The sequence below is a fragment of the Eptatretus burgeri genome, chromosome 3 (genome assembly GCF_056783735.1).
Source record: "Eptatretus burgeri isolate ZD-2024b chromosome 3, Ebu_testis_v1, whole genome shotgun sequence".
NCBI lineage: Eukaryota > Metazoa > Chordata > Myxini > Myxiniformes > Myxinidae > Eptatretus > Eptatretus burgeri.
The window spans coordinates 50,088,844-50,107,452 of NC_140963.1; the positions used below are offsets into that span (position 1 = coordinate 50,088,844).

An 18,609-nucleotide genomic window follows, 5' to 3' on the forward strand; every position below is an offset into this window, starting at 1 on the left:
TGAACTCCCCTTTTATTTTTGGTTAACTGGAATGATCAGCAAAGGGATCACATCGGTTAATATGCTGGCTCTCGAAGGCGGTGTAATTCATGTGTCGCTTCAAAGTGAGACATTCTGTACCTTTGTTCAGGGACATTGAAAATGATGCACATTTTAATAATGTGATTGCTGTGCTGCATAATAGAAAGATGTTCTTCTCTTTGTCAACATCCACAGTTGAGCTCTCACAGCTGCAAAATGGCTGTGTTGTGGAGCGTTAACTTGGAAAGTTCATAATAAGAAGCGTTGAATGGAAATCCTGCTGTATTCCATGGGCTGTATATTTCCTGGATGATTTGTTTGTGTGATGAGCTACGAGTTGAATGAGAATGTGTGTACGATGACTTACTTAAAATGTCATTGCCTGGTTCTTTTTATTATTATTTTTTTTTGCTTTTGGCTTTATTCTCAGAATGTCCTGTGATAATCTTTCCTCTTTCTTTTCTTCGTCCAATAACGCTCTGCCACCTCTCTTCACTAGGAGATGGAGAGGCATAGGCTAGATATGGTATGAGCCTCTTTTTTTTACCGTTTCTCAACTCCCATCAAAAGCAGTATTGTGATTGGCTGTGACTCGGTCACCGCGGTAACCTGAGCGCACGATACCCGCACGCTGCGTAACGTCTGCATGGCTTCAGGCCGACAAGCTCCATCTTGCATCCGCTGTCCCCGTGGTCACAACACAGCCACTCCACGTGTGGATGTTAATATTGCAGTTTGTTGTCTTGCTATTGGTCTCTGTCTTTCGTCATTTGGCACACATAACATCATTTGTTTGTGTTTCTTTATTTGTCATCTTGTTCACATCTCTGTTTACATTTGTCTGTCTGCCTGGGTTATTGCATACTTTCCTTTTTTAATGTTAGGCCTCATCATCATTCATGTTGCATTTATGTTTATATGCTTTTTTAATTTTAGTTTTAAGAAATCACAAATGAGATGCAACATTTTATTTTACGCAACACATGAAGAATTTTGTGGCAACAACATTATTCCAATTATGAAGAAAAAATAATGCAAAATCCCGGCTCGTGTCGGAGTGAGCTGCTTGTGTGTTGTATTTGATCAATGTTTCAACCATAACAAACATTCTCAGTATATCAGAAGTACAAAGGAAGAAGAGGGGAATGCATTTGACTCTCATTGTTTATCAGGGCCATCTACTTATTACATATGCAAAAATGGTAAAATGTTTGAGCCTCCTCTTCACCCTTATCCTTTATCCACCTCCAACCCTCCTTGCTCACTCCACTCCTCAATGTCCGTACTCTTCATTTTCTGTACTATCCTCCCCTCTTTCCTTCCCTTTTTTATAAATTTTTACACCCTCCTCTTTTTTGCATATATAATACATAGAATACCTGTGAACATTAAGTGAGTGTGCATGAATAACGCTTTATGGAATTTGCCTTGTACTCAGGGTCAGAAAATCAATGCAGGTTTTCCGTTTTAACACAAATAATGGCTTCCATCGTGGTAGTTTTCTTCTTTCGTGTGCAGCACATGGCCGTGAGTCAGCATCATGGGCACGGGTGTGTAGATTATGGCCCTCCGTAGATTGGGGCAGGAAGTTGTAATTTGTTCAAGGTGCCGGCGATAGCTCGTCCACTCTTTGCGAAGGACACCGTGAGATCTTTAACATCCACCAACTAATGCTGGCAGACGGGACATTCAGTTTGGCGTTCATCTGAGGGACAGCACATGCAGTTGTGAATCACCCTTTCCTGCAAGACACCAGGATGGTAGTTTGTAGCTGGGCCGAGATTCAAACCCAGGCTGAACAGCTCAGAGGCGAGTGTGCATACCACCAGACCATCCAGCCAGTCCATGGTCCTGGTTTAACAGTTCAAATACCAACTCGTTACCCATTTGCTTGTTTTGTTGACATGCTTGACATTGTGCGCTGTTAAAATCTGGTGGTAGTTGGGAAGATCCATGTTCAAAACTGAAGGCACTACCAACAATTATTGCTGCCCAGAAAACAAGGCTCAGGTCAGATGTTTCGACCACCGAGTGATCTTCATCTGTGATTGTGCAAGTGACGTTAAGTACCTCCCCAAAGGGGAGGGGGGATCATGTGACTTCAATAAACAAAGGGTGAGTCTGACGAGCGTTTTCATCATTCGTCAAAGATGTCTGCACAGTCCCGGATGCAGACAACTTGGTAGTCGAAACGTCGGAGCTGAGCCTTCCCTGCTGTGCATCTATACTCGTAGTTCTTTATTCATTTTGCACTGGTTTTAACCAAGCATTTAACCAATGATTGCTTCACGACAGTAACAGTCCAGGCTTTTCAATGACAATCCTGAGATCATTCAACAGGTCTTGTTTTTGTGTAATCAAAACAGAGACCATTGCGACGTAAACTCCCCACCTCATCGTTGCACTTGATCTTTTGCCAAAAATCCACAAGAATCTGACACATTTAGAATGTTAAGATCTCAACTATTTTTTGACAACATCAAAGGGTGACGTAGCTTGCTCACACTGTCCTTTAGCTTCATCACATATCAAGAAATGCGGAAAGTGATGTCAGAAGTAAATCGAGTGCACCATCTCGTACACGCATGGATGTAAAAATTCACGTGTTTCCGTGATTGTACTTTATCATTGCTCTGCGTGTACCCTGTCTTTGTTGTTTGTGCATGTTTGAAGATTATTGACACATATTATATGTTCTGTAAATATAATTGTTTTAATTGAGGATATGACTGCATGTTGTAGGATACAGGCTTGGGTGCAGGCCTGGGTGCGCATAAACACCAGCACACACAAACCACACACTTCCTAGTTGTTTGTCTGTCTTTGTGATCGATGAGCAGATCACCATACATTTGTAAATCATTTACCATACGGTTATCTTACTATTTGTTTGCTTGTGTGTTCCCTTTTTACGTGTTTTTAATCTTCATTATGAATGAATGATAAGGCATGAATAAACAGTAAAAGTCTTTCCATCTTGGTGTCTGTCTCTCTTGTGTGTGTGATGTGACCTGTCTGAAAGAGCAAGGTAACTGCTCATTTGCCTCAACCAACCGCTTTGCCTGTAATCTTACAAGCCGCCTATTGCAGCACAGCACAGCGTCAGCTTGTTTGCATCAGTTTTTGTTCATTTCTTCTTCTTTCCTTTTTTTTTTTTTGCATCCATTTGCCAGTACCATTGACAATTAGCATTTCTGAAAATAGAAGTGTGATGATTTTGAGCAGACTGGTTATTCAAATGATTAATTCCTGATGTCGGCACCAAAAATATTGTTTATTTCTATTTTGTCAGACACTTATGGACATCCTTGCGAGGATCGCTGTGATGGCACAGCTCGTCCATACAAGAACCTTGGTTTTGAAATCTCAAATACTTGGAAATTTCAATGGAATTGGATGATCCCTGAAGAATGCTGATTAGTGAAAGCATAACAAACACTTTCAGGGCAATTACTTTTGAATGTTGGAGTGTTGAGAAGCCCCCTGCTGTTTCTGCTCTCTTAACCAACCCTCAGTACAACAATTTTGCTTGTTCTGACAATGTCTTTCCACTTGTTTCTTGGCTGCCTTGCTATCATTTTTCTCGGTCTTTGTATTTCACCTAATCCACTAAGGGAATGTCGCTGTAGCTTAATAAAAAAATCTTTTCGTGTCCAACCATCCTTGCTCTGTTCACCATCAAGCCCAACTTGCTGTTACCATGATGTCTCATCTTTTTTTTTTTGTCGAGCCCTGCTTTTCAAATTCCATGTGGATGTTCATCGCGTATTAGATGTTTCAAGCACACATGTAGATTGTGTATAGTGTTCCCCTCAAACGTGGTTACCTAATCTTGTCAGGAGAGGGAGCGCCGGAGGCAGGAGCTGTTGCTACTAAAGGCGCTCGAAGCCCAGAAGAAGGCGGAGGTACGTGTTTCAATTATTTTTTCCTTGTTTACAGCCAGATATTTTGCTTTAATAGCAATAACGAATTTTAAACTCTTACTATTCAGTTTGGATCTTTCCTTTCAAGTATAGCCTCTTTCGCTCACAGATTGACAAGAAAATGATGTGGATGTGTGTCATCATTATGTTTGAAGCCAGATTGAATTTCCATGGATGTGTTTATCAGTGTTATAAAACGATTTACAATGACATTGCTTGGACATTATTTGAAGTGGTTTATAAGAAATTGACGAATAACATTTGTATAAGGAGGCTGGACTCAACTGGTGTAACCTGTCCCTTGGTTTCTTCAGTCAATCAGATTGTGCCTACGTCAGAGGACACTTTGACAAGCATTTTTAAAAGTTGAAGTAGTGGAACAAACGGATGTGTCTTCATCCAAACACAAAAATGTTTTTCTTCCGCACTAAGTAAGCAAACCTTTGCATGTGCAGAGATTAATATTTGAGAAAAATGATTGTCATTTGTGGTGCAAATGATTGTCATTATGCTGGACAATTTGCACAAATCTATGTGGAAATTTTCTTATTTTCATGCAATATCAAAACTATCGTGGCATTTTTCAAATATTCAGGTCATACGAAGTATAGAGGAATACAGGAATTTTAAATTGATTCCAACTGAGCAAATGGATATATATATATATATATATATATATATATATATATATATATATATATATATATATATATATATATATATATATATATATATATATATATATATATATATATATATTATATATATATATATATATATATATATATATTATATATATATATATATATATATATATATATATATATATATATATATATATATATATATATATATATATATACACACACACACACACACACACACACACACACACACACACACACACACACACACACACACACACACACACACACACAGTTGCAGAACAAAAAAAACGATTTTGATCACACCATGTTGTGTGAAATAAATTGGGTCTTTGTCCTTACATGAGCAAGTATTGATGGGTCATTAATGAATAAAAGTTTCTGGTTTATATATGTGGACCATGTAAATGAACTTGGAAATTCAAAATCATACACGAGCCAACTGGAACAGCATTCAGTAGAGCACATACCTTTGCCAGGCTGAACAGTTTACGTTTTGCATTCCCGTGATAGGCCAGATCTGTGGACCTGAACAAAAATCTAATCGTCTCGTTTGTGTCACCTCCCTAACTCATCCACTAAGTTTTGTCATAATCAGTCCATAACTTTTTGAAATATTTTGCTAAATATCGTTTTGGCCCTATCTGTCAATGGTGAAGAATCATTTTAAGAAAAACATTTTTAACCTCTGCCATCGAAGATCGGAGGTTACTGTTTTCACCCCTTTCTGTTTGTTTGTTTGTTTGTTTGTGAACAGTATTACAGAAAAACTCCTCGACGGATTTCGACGAAACTTGGTGGGGGGATTAGGTATGGTCCAAGGACATGCCATTAGATTTTGGACTTGGTCCCCCCCCCAAAAAAAAATTTAGAGAATTTTTTTTTTTGCATTTCTACATGTTTTAAGTGATTTCCAACCCCCCCCCAAAAAAAATTGTTATAAAAATTTTTTTTTGCATTTCTACATGTTTTCAGTGATTTCCAACCCCCCCTCCAAAAAAAATTGTTAGAGAAAAAAAAATTTTTGCAACTTTTTTTTCAACAAAATTTCGATTTCTTTTTTTTGCATTTCTACATGTTTTCAGTGATTTCCAAACCCTCCCCCCCCAAAAAAAAAAATGTTGGAGAAAAGAACTATAACTCTGTCAGCACTGTTGACATCATATTTAATGAATAAGATATAAGGTTCACTTGAGTGACACAGCAGTATTGGCGGCGGAGGTTTTGCACTCTACCGAGTGCTACCCCTCTAGTTTGTTTGTTTGTTTGTTTGTGAACAGTATTACGGAAAAACTCCTTGACGGATTTCTACGAAACTTGGTGGGGGGTTAGGTATGGTCCAAGGATCATGCCATTAGATTTTGGACTTTGTCCCCCCCCCAAAAAAAAAAATTGTTGGAGAAGAAAAAATATTTTGCAACTTTTTTTTCAACAAAATTTCGATTTCTTTTTTTTGCATTTCTATATGTTTTAAGTGATTTCCAACCCCCCCCCCCCCAAAAAAAATGGAGAAAAGAACTATAACTCTGTCAGCACTGTTGACATCATATTTAATGAATAAGATACAAGGTTCACTTGAGTGACCCAGCAGTATTGGCGGCGGAGGTTTTGCACTCTCCCGAGTGCTCCCCCTCCAGTTTAATTCTTGTCTCTGGATTTGGATTTTCATCAAAATCAAATCAATTTGTTCTTGTCATACCCCCAACCTGTCCATCAAGTTTCGTCCGGATCTGTTCACAACTTTTTGATATATCTTACACACAAACAAACAAACAAGAAGATGACGTCATGCAGAACACGACACTTGCAAAATCCATAAAATAAATTTGATCCAAAAAAAAATATTGGCTGGTTGAATTCAGTGACCTGGCATGCAAATCCTCTTCAAATTTCAAGTCAATGGAATGAAAATTGAGGATTTTAGAAATCTCATCAAAGTTGTTGACCTTTGGCCTATGCTGACCTTTTGGCAAATTTTGACCTCAAAAATAATTGGTGGTTGAATTCATTAAGCTGATATGAAAATCCTGTTCAACTTTCTAGTCAATTGGATGAAAATTGAGAATTTTAGAAATCGGACAAATTTGTTGACCTTTGGCATATGTTGACCTTTTGACCTCAAAAACAATAGGCTTCTTGCTTATGCCAAACTCTACCATGTGGTGAAGTTTCGTGAAGATCGGTTTAAATTTGTGACCTGTAGGCGATTGACAGACAGACAGTCAAACAGACAAGCCGGTAGGCGACATGGGTGGTCGCTACATAATTGCATACTAGTTATACAGTTTTAGACGGATTGGGCTGAAATTTTTTTAACAAAGAGGTTGATTAGAGTACGCATAAAAGCCTGGAAGCCGATTTTTGATTTTCGAAAAAATAATTTTTCTAGGATTTTTCAAAAAATTCAATGTCCCGTTGCTTGGCAACGGTGGTGTCCATAGCAACGGTGCTCAAAAGCATCGAACTAGATCCTGGTATGAACCTACCTGTCAAGTTTCATCAAAATTGGTTGACTCCTCTGGCCTCCAGAGCTGTCCATTACAAACAAACAAACATACAAGCCGGTAGGTGAAATGGGTGGTCGCGACATAATTGCATACTAGTCATACAGTTTTTGACGGATCGGGCTGAAATTTTTTGACAAAGAGGTTGATTATAGTATGCATAAAAGCCTCGAAGCTCATTTTTGATTTTCGAAAAAATTAATTTTTTATGATTTTTCAAACATTTCAAAGTCCCGTTGCTAGGCAACCGTGGTGTCCATAGCAACGGTGCTCAAAAGCATAGAACTAGATCGTGGTGTGAAACTACCTGTCAAGTTTCATCAAAATCGGTTGACTCCTCTTGCCTCCAGAGCTGTCCATTACATACAAACAAACAAACAAAAAAATGACGGTAAATAGACACCCGATTTTTGAAGGACTACCATTTGAAAAATAAAACCTAAATCAAAAATCGGCTCGAGTAAAATTTTCTAACTATCTCAGTGTTTAATTCCAAAGTCTCGTTTCTCCACATTCATAACTGAAGAACAAGTATTGAAAGTACCGTACGCGGTTTTTCGGCCGCTGCATAGCAACGGGTGGTTGCTTAGCAACGAAACTCAAACGCGCACACTTCCAGCTCATACGGCACCTGTTCGCCAAGTTTCATCGAAATCAGTTTGCTGGTTTGTGCTGTGGAGCCTCGCGTTGCAGACACACACACACACACACACACACACACACACACACACACACACACACACACACACACACACACACACACACACACGGAAAATCCGACAATAAGGGTACTCTAGCGACCACCCAACAAACAGACAGAATAACATGAAGACGTAATGCAGAGCACAGCACTTGCAAAATCCAAAAAACAAATTTGACCTCAAAAATAATTGGTGGTTGAATACAGTGACCTGATATGCAAAACCTCTTCAAATTTCAAGTCAAGGGGATGAAAATTGAGGATTTTACAAATGCCACCTTAGTTGTTGACATTGGGCCTATGTTGACCTTTTGGTCCATGTTGACCTCAAAAATAATTGTCTGGTTGAATTCAGTGACCTGAAATATAAATCCTCTTCAAATTTCAATATACTGGATGAAAATTGAGGATTTTAGAAATCTCACCTAAGTTGTTGACCTTTGGCTTATTGTCTCCAGTCAGCCATCAACCTTTTGACCTTCCATCAGTCAAACTCCATCTCCATTTTGAATCCATTCAAACTCCATTTTGAACTCTATAAGTCAAAAAACATTTTGACTTTTTGACCTCAAAAACGATAGGCTTCTTCCTTATGACAAACTCTACTATGTGGTGGAGTTTCCTGAAGATCAGTTTAAAATTGTGACCTGAAGGTGATGTACAGACAGGCAGACAGAATAACAAAATCGATTAACCAATACACTTGAAAAATCTTCAATTTTTCAAGGAACAAACAGACAGAGAGGGGTGAAAGCATCACCTCCTTCACCTTCAGTGGTGGACACTGGAATAATAGAATATACTTTGAGTGAAACATCTTTATGAGGTGTTTCACCTTTTCATGGCCTCTGTCATGATGGTAAGTTGTTGATTGATATTTTCATCATCTGCTAATGGAATTGCTCACAGGTAGAGTACTTACCTGGGCTCTCGAGTATGAATTTGATTCCCAACCCAACTACAAACTGTCCTGTTGCTTCACAAGCAGTGCATTGAATCAATGGGTCCTGCTGTGCTTAAGTGGCGAGGTTAAGCTTGCTCTCTTGCCTGCTTGCATTCATTAGTATACATTACACTGTACCTTTTGAAAAATAGTACACCATGTATAAGACCTCACACACTGTACCTTGGGTTTGGCACCCTTGCCAAATTGCAAAATCCTGTCCTAACACTAACAGAGGGGCCACTTCATCAGGGCCAGAGCCATGCCTCAATAATGATGTAACCAGCGTACCAAATTCGTCACTGAATCGCAGTGAAATGTGAAGTCCCAAGAAGAATTATGGAAATAACCGATCCGAGTTTGGTTTTCTTGATATTCTTTTTTTCCGAAACATGATTTTCCTCCTCGCCCTGTGATTTTTGGGGGGAAAAAAACCACACATTGTTGGGCAACAAAAGTCATTTGAAACGACGTATGTGGTTCATCTTTTGAGTGTACACAGTTATTTTGTCTCACTTTGAGCTCATGATTTATTTATTTTTGTCTGAATTGAGTTTTTTTTTTTAATTTCTCGCAAATAAAGAGCTGTTTTGAGGTTCTCAAAAACATACAATAATGCCTTCTGGGTTTCCATCATTCTGCATGTGAAGCTGCCACTGGGTGTTCAAAGACTGGCATGCTGGTTATATCACTACTGAAGTGTGGCTGTTGCTCTGCCAAAAACGTATTTGCAAACCAATCAGCATTTTATGAGACTGTGAATCTCTGAGACTCTGGGTGAAAATATAAACAGGGATAATGTTTGCATCGCAAGTCTCATTATTTTCCAAAAACTCCATTTATCCATTTGAGCGAGACTGCATGGACGAGGAAAGTAAATAATTCGCACATCTACTTCAGGTATGAAAACTCGGTGAGGAGGGAGCAATTATTATTGTCTCTTGATCATGTATTATTGCAAACAATTTGGAGTTGCTTACCAAGCAGTTTCCACTTTGATTGGCTATCTTGTTCTCTTATGAAATGGCATATCTATGATATATAAAGGCCTGTTCCACGCAGGCTTCTTGAGTAGAAAACCTTTCTCATGATTCTGAACTTTATCAGGATGTTACTCCTCAAGAGGCGTAATTAAAATAACATTCAGGGTTTCTGATGTCAATGTTGTTCCTGTCACCAAAAGAACCAGTCGCTTCAACTTTGTTTTCAATCCCAGGATGACGAAGCAATACTGCACTTGCTTGTCTACCAACACATGAGGGTGTGTTGAAATGTAATGCCTCCTATTCTTTTTCTCCAAAACAGGTAAAGATGTTCGAATGAAACAAAACGCTGTCTACACTTTAGTTCTTACTGCCACTGGGTGCAAAATTTTATGATTCTGACATTGGATATCTCAGTGTTACGTCAGTCAAGATGGCAGAGGGCAGTACAGTGCTGCATAGTCTGAAGCACTGGAGATGAGGGTTGGGATGACTTCCTGGAGATGAGGGTTGTGATGACTTCCTGGAGATGAGGGTTGGGATGACTGACTGGAGATGAGAGTTGGGATGACTGACTGGACATGAGATGACTGGAGATGAGAGTTGGGATGATTGACTGGAGATGAGAGTTGGGATGACTGACTGAACATGAGAGTTGGGATGACTGACTGGAGATGAGAGTTGGGATGACTGACTGGACATGAGATGACTGGAGATGAGAGTTGGGATGATTGACTGGAGATGAGAGTTGAGAAGACTGTCTGGAGATGTGATGACTGGAGATGAGTTGGGGTGACTGACTGGAGATGAGGGTTGGGATGACGAACTGGAGATGATAGTTGGGATGGCTAACTGAAGATGAGAGTTGGGATGACTGACTGGACATGAGAGTTGGAGTGACTGACTGGACATGAGAGTTGGAGTGACTGACTGGGCATGAGAGTTGGAGTGACTGACGGCATGATAGTTGCGATGACTGACTGGAGATGTGATGACTGGAGATGAGAGTTGGGATGAATGACTGGAGATGAGAGTTGGGATGACTGACTGGAGATGAGTTACTGTAGGTGCACCGTTACGATCCTGGGAGGAAGAGACGGTCAGTCATGAATGCAGTAAGTCAGCAGGATGTTCTGTCATGACAGCTTCATGAAACGACTTCAATATTGTCAAAAAGTGTGTGGACCTCAGTGGTGATTATATTGAGAAATAAATATGCAAAATGGTAGAATAATACATTGATGTTATTATCTGTCCTTATTTCATTCAAAATCTTTACCTGTTTTGGAGAAAAATAATAGGAGGCATTACTTTTCACCATGCCCTAATATATTGTTACTGGCTAATATATAGCTGCCTTATTCTGATATAAAAACACAATGATGAATGCAGCTATGATTCATTTAATTATGGCTGCAGGCCGTGGCTGCTAGTTTGCATCATTGCGAGGAGCACAGTTGCACTGCTGATGCAGTGCCCCCCACTCCCCCCCCCCCCGGCTGCTTCCTCATCCCCATAGGTCAGAGCAGGGATTTGTAATTTGCTCAGAGTGCCAGCGATAGCTCACCTACTCTTTGTAAAAGACACTGTGGTATATTTAACATCCTCCAACTAATGCTATCAGATGGGACCCCTGGCTTAACATCCGGCCGAGGGACAACACAAACATTGCTGCCAACACAAACATTGCTGCTTCACCCCACCTGCAAAACCATTTCAGTCATCACAAAGTTTGGATACTTCTGGCCTGATGTTCTCCATGCGTCCATTTTGTAATGTTGTCATTTATGTTTGCAAGTGAACACCTCTCTCCCCCTCCCACCCCCTTCCAGGTGTTTTCATTCCAGGGAGACCTGAAATTAAAAAAACTGTTTTAATTGAGGATTCCATGGGCTTAGATATTTCTTTAAGGAACAGCTGAACTTCACTGGTTCCAAATATCATGTACCTGTACCTTCTGCAATCACTTGCCATATTTTGACTTGTCATATTGGGGTTTGTCAGGAGAGAGGTGAGCTAGCGGATTCGGACAGGTGAGGTGACAATTTTGAGGTAGCCACATGGTGAAAAGGCAAAATAGGTTCATAATGAACATATGACAGAGCACCTTTTCCCATGGTAAAGGGAAGCAACAAAGAAAAAAAATCCTTTATCACTTGCTCTTCCAGACAGCATCCCAGGTAAATAAGTTATCAGATGTATTAAAATCATGTTCTCCGTCATTTGATAGGCCACGTCGTTTGGCGGAATTGGCACGGTTTTCTCCTGAGATTGCAGGACCGTTTCCCAACTCTCAGCGTTCAAACGTGTTCTTCTGTGTCAAGTGTAACATTTTCAAATGCCTTTTCATGTTTCAACATTGTGTTGAAGTTCATCCGATGCTGATTATATTTATTGACAAACATTTTAGGGCAGACTGTACTGTACACTGTATTTATGAATGGTAGTAGATGATAAATGGGGTTTCTGGGACTCCCATTTAAATGAATGGGGGGGGAAGGGAAAAAACTTTCTGACCCAAGCCCAACAGGCCAAAATAGGAGACTCATTTTCTCCCCACCTATCCCCTTCCCTCCCATACAAGCAAATGTAAAATTGAGACTATGAAAGATTGAGACTTACTGATTAAAGCACTTCTTCTCCGCAACATAATCACAGTCCTTTTATATTTTCATTCCACGCAATGAGCGAACCAACGAATATTTGTCCATGTTCTACTTTAGGGAATAACTTAATTTTCTTATAACATTCATTTCCATTGAGTATATTCACAAAGAATAACTTAGAACTTGGTTCTTGGTTTAAGTGTCTTTGTTGTGCAGAAATGATATGATAAACTTCTCTTAATGCTCTTATTTTACCACCTCCTGAGCCACAAATCATTTTGAGATTGTAGTATATTGTTTTTCCATTGTTCATTGATAACCATCAAAGTTTTCAGCCCATTCAAGGATTTTTTTTTCTTTACATCCTCCAACTTATTTGTAATTAAATTTAGCCGCTTATTTGTTTTATCTACTTTTACCCGGATTATTTCTTCAATAAGACTTATTTGATATTTCTCACATTGTTTATGTTTCCCATTTAAATACCAAGGCTGATTACATCTCCACTCTTTGGTTTGATTATTGCTTGGTTCTATCATTTATAAATCAGTAAAAAGATGGCGGGAGCCTGTTAAAATTCCCAACCCAATATCTTAACACTTATACTTATAACCAGAAGGGAGACGATTGATTCCATTCTCTAAAATATATATTTTATCATCAAAAGCTCCTAATGCTTTCTTATTTATCTCTTCTGTATATAATTGATGTTTATAACTTCTTATTGTATTCATTTTTCTGTACTCTTCCTTCTTTAAGGTTAAACAGTTGTAATAATGTTTAAAGTTTATTGTTTCCTTGATTATATTTTTCTTTATTCCCTTGAGCTTCTTATCACACCTTTAAATATTATTATCAATATACATGAAAGCATAAGACTTTGATCTCAATCCTATAAATTCACTCATGACCTTCCCACCAAATTCATCTTTAAACTCACCAATAACCTTTTTATTCTTTGTTGAAAACAACACATCACCTGACTTATAATTACTTGTATTATATCTATCAATATTATCAATCATATCCTCATATACATCACTTGTCTTAATTTCTAATATAAAACTATCTGTATCCATATATAACAATGACACATCCTTATACTTTGATTTTAAATTATTATAGTAATAGTCATACATTAATGACTTTGACAAGTCAAGAATTGATGTTCCTATATAAATAGGTTTATCCATTTCAATACTCTCTTTTTCAAATTAACAGCACAATAGTTCTCTGAAAACACTCACTCAAAACTCACTCGCTCAAAACTTGGTTTATTAATTAACTTTGAAGCCTGTTTCCAAGATGTAGCAAGTCCTATGTTTTGTCGATTCCGAACATTTTCCATAGTCTTTCCAAATACAGCATTATTCATTAATTTATAAAGTCCTTCTCAAAATCTGTTTTGCTTTTATTCTCCTTTTTGTATTAAAATCAATATACTTCTTTAACCAATGACTTTGTTTAAATTTCAAAATCCTATGAATTTTCCTCACTCTCAACCCAGCAGATAAATATTGTCTCAAGTTCCTTTGATGCAAAACATAACTTTCTTTATCATTTAATGAAGTAAAGCCTGGTGTTGGCGCAGTGGTTCGGGCAGCGGCTTGGCATCCAAAAGGTCCTGAGTTCAAGCCCCGTTGGGTCACTGAAATAATACACCAGGGGGTTGACTCAGCCTGTCATCCTTCCGAGGTCAGCAAAATGAGTACCAGTGTACTGGGCCGGTGTATACCCCAGTTAAAATAGGTGTACCATATCCCTGTGTCGTAAGAGGCGACCAGGGTTGCGTCAGGAAGGGCATCCGGCATAAAATATGTGCCAAATCACTATGCGGATCATACGGATGATCCGCTGTGGCGACCCCGAACGGGAGCAGCCGAAAGAAGAATAAGAAGATCATTTAATGAAGTAAATTGTTTTTCTGTAGATCTACCTTTTATATTAAATGACTGTTGGTAATCACTTAACCATTCTTTTCTTGGACTTTCTTTATCAGGGGCATAAGGTAGGTCTTTATGTTTGTGATGAAGTTCTGGAAATTTCAAATCAACCTCAAAATAAGATCCAACTTCAGCTTCATCCAATTCTTTTTGAGAGGAGACAACAATGTCTTGTAAAACTTTTTCATAATGTTTTTCTTTAACCCATTTAAGTTTTCCATCAGGTAAAGATTGAGACATAGCCCACCCATACAAATTGTAAGCATCATAATACATCAGGTAAGAGTTGTCCTCATTCTTATTATAATCAGGAAGTTATTTGTTATTTGCTTTAGCATACCTCTTGGAACATACTTGAGATAGTCCTCCTCTTTTAGCCTTCTCTATCATTAAAAGCATATATATATGTCACTGATTAATTACAAATTCTGTTTTGTCATTTTTAACATAACACTCCAAGCCAAACCCGGGGGCTGTGTAATAGTGAGCGGGGTCTAATCCATAAGAATTTTATTATAACAGACTGTTCTAAAAGTTTCAAACACATCAACCAATAACAAAACATCAGTTTTAAGATACAAATCATGATATTCTCCAAGATTCTTTATATTAAACTTCTCCCAAACCTTTTTAGCTTGTGTATAATCTCAATCGGAAATATGAGTTTTATTCAACTTGCGAAAGAAACTTTCCCTTGAAGAAAGTTGTGTTTCTTTAAACTTCTCAAATGAATACATGTAGTCATACGGATATATTCCCTTTTGTGTAAGAGATCAATTTCTTCTTAATTTGAGAAATGTGATTTGAGATTCGGTAAGTTTTTAATATTTGATGGTAAGTTAGATAATGGACTTGCCATAAACTTGTATGTGTCAAGAAATCTGATATGGGTTATGGGGGATGTATGAATTGTTTTTGTGAATGAGATGTATTTTTGATCTGTGTTAGGAAGGGCAGAAATATCTCCAGATGTCTTTGAAAGTTCATTTATAAATAGATGTGTGTCATAGTGAGCGTTGTTGTGAAGAAAGACAGGAATAACGTTTGGGGGCTTGTAATTAAGATTACAACAGGAATGAACTTGACCTCTATGTTTTCCAGTAAGATGACAATGATCCCTAACTTTGACCTCTCCCTCAATTTTCTGCTCACAAATATGACAGACACTGTTCTCTCTAAATTCCTTTTTCTCTCCCTTTGTTAATGACATTGGTTTATAGGTTTTAACCATTATTTATCTTCGTCTTATATAGTCTTTTTCCAATCGTCTTACAAACTCCTCTGAGGCATCTTCTCCTCTATAAAGTTCCAACTTGTTGTACTCATCACCAACAGATGATTTGACATAATAACAGAAACCACAAGGAGTATTTATTTGTGTATGATTTATTTGGATTTGGAAAAACAGTATCTATCTTTTCAAGGATACTTTCAAAATAAGCATATATCACAAACGAATGTTTTATAGATTTGTTAAGATCTTTGAATGATATGTTTGAACCTGCTTTTGCTAAATTGATTACAGTTGACTAATGATTACTACAATATTAAGAATATTGATTTAATCATTCTTTTGTATGAAAGTAGTTGAGACATCTCTTACAAGGATATGTTTTACATTTTCTCTTGTATCGTTGTGATTTGGTTAATCTTGATAAATTTTTGATGAAAGCATAATGTGATGTTTCCTTTGAAGTAAAGTAGAGAAGGTCAATGTGTGTTTCATCATTTTTATAGTTGTTTGAAATTTTTATTATCTGAACTTTGTTTGTATCCGTTAATCCATATATATATTAACAGATAGATAATTCATTTTCTCAAATTTAGGAATATCTCTCAATGACATTGGAAACTATAAATCTTTAACATTTAATGCATTCTCGTATTTCTTATAATGTTCAACCCTTTCAGGATTCCATTGTGGTGGATGTAAGTGAGCAAGAACAGACCATAGAAAACATTTATTATCTTTGTTTTGAATATTAACAACCGCTCTCTTAAGTTTTATCTCTTTTGGTAAATCAATATAAGAAGAAGCTTGAAGAGGATCTGATTTTAAGATGTGTATATCGAAAAAGATTATTTTTGTAATAGCAAATCCACTACCTACTACAGTGTTATCAACATCTTGTTCTTGTCTGGAGTTCATCGTAAACATCACATCTTACAAAATCTTTAAATGATGAGATAAAGTGAGGGTTTGTCCTCATATAGGGAGTAGTTTCATCACTTTCTCTTACCATATTCAATTTTACTGCCATATAAAACTTTAAAGTTTTCATTTCACTTAATGTGTTTTTAATTATAGTTTCAATACTTTGTTTAACCATATCAACAGCTTCAATTATTGAAGATGGTCCAGGGTCTTGAAAGCAAAACAATCTAATTTTTATATGCCCTTTAAATGCCCCATCAGTGTTTTCAATGGAGAATTTACTGGCACCTTCCCTTTCTTCATTGTTCTTGTGCTTGCATGATTGAAGGTGTTTATTATAAAAAAAAATTTAAGAATATCATTATCACATCTATCACAATGTTTTGTTTCTTGGTCAAGTGGAGATATTTGTCTGAAAAGATTGAATGCGTGTTTGTTGGTTTTAAGGTGTTTTTTTATAACATTTATATTCATGATTACAAACATCGCAGTATGTTGTATTCAACATATTTATATAACAAAACTTTGCAAAAAAATTTTTTTCTTGATGAAAATTTCGTTTAATTTTTGGTGAATCTGTGCTTAAAAACATTTTATCCTCCAACTTTTTTCACTTAATAAATACAATGTATCAAGACACAAAAGACAAGTTTCAATCAATCTCCTTATTTGTAAAAGATACTGAGAAATATGTCGAGGATATAAAATTGAATAAAGATAAATATAACAACTATTGGATAAAATCAATTATGGTGAATAATACGAGTTCTTCAATTTCCTTCAGTGGAAGGGCTTTTAGTATATCTGGAAGAACATCAATTAAAGCAGCTCCAACAAAAGTTTCTCCTCTCCTTCTGGAAATATATTCAAAACTAGAAAAAGCAATGAAACAAGAAAAAGTATCAAAAAAGAAAAACCTCATAGATGAAGCTTTCAAAAGAAAAGATAAGACCATCTGTAATATGTAAGGACAAATTTGTATTTTTTTTCAACAACCCTAAAGATGTAAATACTGATGAAATAAAGGATGTTAATATATCAGGTGAAATGACATTTCGTTCAATAGTAGTTAAGGACAATTTTAAAATTACTTTTAATATAAAAAATGTAGTAGTTGAATCTGTTAATGAAAAAAAGGATGTAGATATAGATGGTAATGTTTTCTCTACTAATTAAAAAGGAGTCATGATTCAACTGAAGATTTTGAAGATGATGTGAGTGATGATAGTATCTCTGTTGGAACAGAAGACAGTTATGTTACTGAGAGTTTGTGTTCAAACGATAGTTATGAAAGTAGTTTTATAGATGATTGTGAAAGCACCAATGAAAGTATCGAAGATGATATCGAAGATGAATTTTATTTGAAGTAAAGTTTTACTTTATAAATATGAATAGTTTACTAGATTTTGAGCCTCTTGAATTTCCTGATTCTCCACATGACAAATTTGAGAATTGTCCTGCGTGTGAAAGACGGGGATTAAACACAAAGTCAAAAGCCTATAAACAATGTATATTCTGATTATCTTCCAATTAATGATAATAAAAAATATAAAAAGGAATATAATTCTTTGAGATTTACAGCAAGAATGAATTACTTTACAAGAGTGATTTGAGAAATGAATGTAAAGTATGAGGGTGATAATACACCTTTTCTTACAAGAGAAGAGACTGAACAAATGACGACCATTTTTCGTGGATTGATGATTTCTATTATTAACGATTGTCATTTTCAGGGAAATATCAACACAAGATATTGAATAAATAAAAGAATGGATTATCTTGAAAATGAACCTGAACTGAAGATAAAACAGAGTTTCTAAAAAAGACAATAAAAAATTAAATAACCTGTTTTCCAAATATATAAATGAATGATTTTTTTACCCATTTGGGAAAATAAGATAAAATATAACAACCATAAAAATCTTCCAAATTCATTAAGATGTCTCATAGTTGGTTCAAGCGGATGTGGAAAAACCCGCTTCCTTTTAAAGATGCTCCTTACTCCCAACTTTTTAGATTATGATAATTTAATAATTTTCACAAAGTCAAGTTTTCAACCTGAGTATCAACTACTCTCACAAGGTTTTAATGCTAGTCTTCAAAAAGAAGATATAATCGGTTTATTTGAACTTCAAAACAAACTAAATGATTACAACATTGAAGATA

At 36.6% G+C, this 18,609-nt stretch overlaps 1 protein-coding gene across 20 annotated transcripts in view; it reads left to right on the top strand.

Annotated features, from left to right (window-relative positions):
- BAZ2B (bromodomain adjacent to zinc finger domain 2B) overlaps positions 1–18,609 on the top strand; it is a 385,196-nt gene that overhangs the window by 269,292 nt on the left and 97,295 nt on the right. For 16 of the 20 annotated variants that reach the window (XM_085873227.1, XM_085873230.1, XM_085873237.1 and 13 more), the window contains 2 exons: positions 521–547; positions 3,861–3,926. In XM_085873227.1, the coding sequence (XP_085729353.1) occupies positions 521–547; positions 3,861–3,926 (93 nt within the window). The remainder of the gene's footprint in view (positions 1–520; positions 548–3,860; positions 3,927–18,609) is intronic. The other 4 variants (XM_085873222.1, XM_085873238.1, XM_085873240.1 and 1 more) reach the window with 1 other exon arrangement.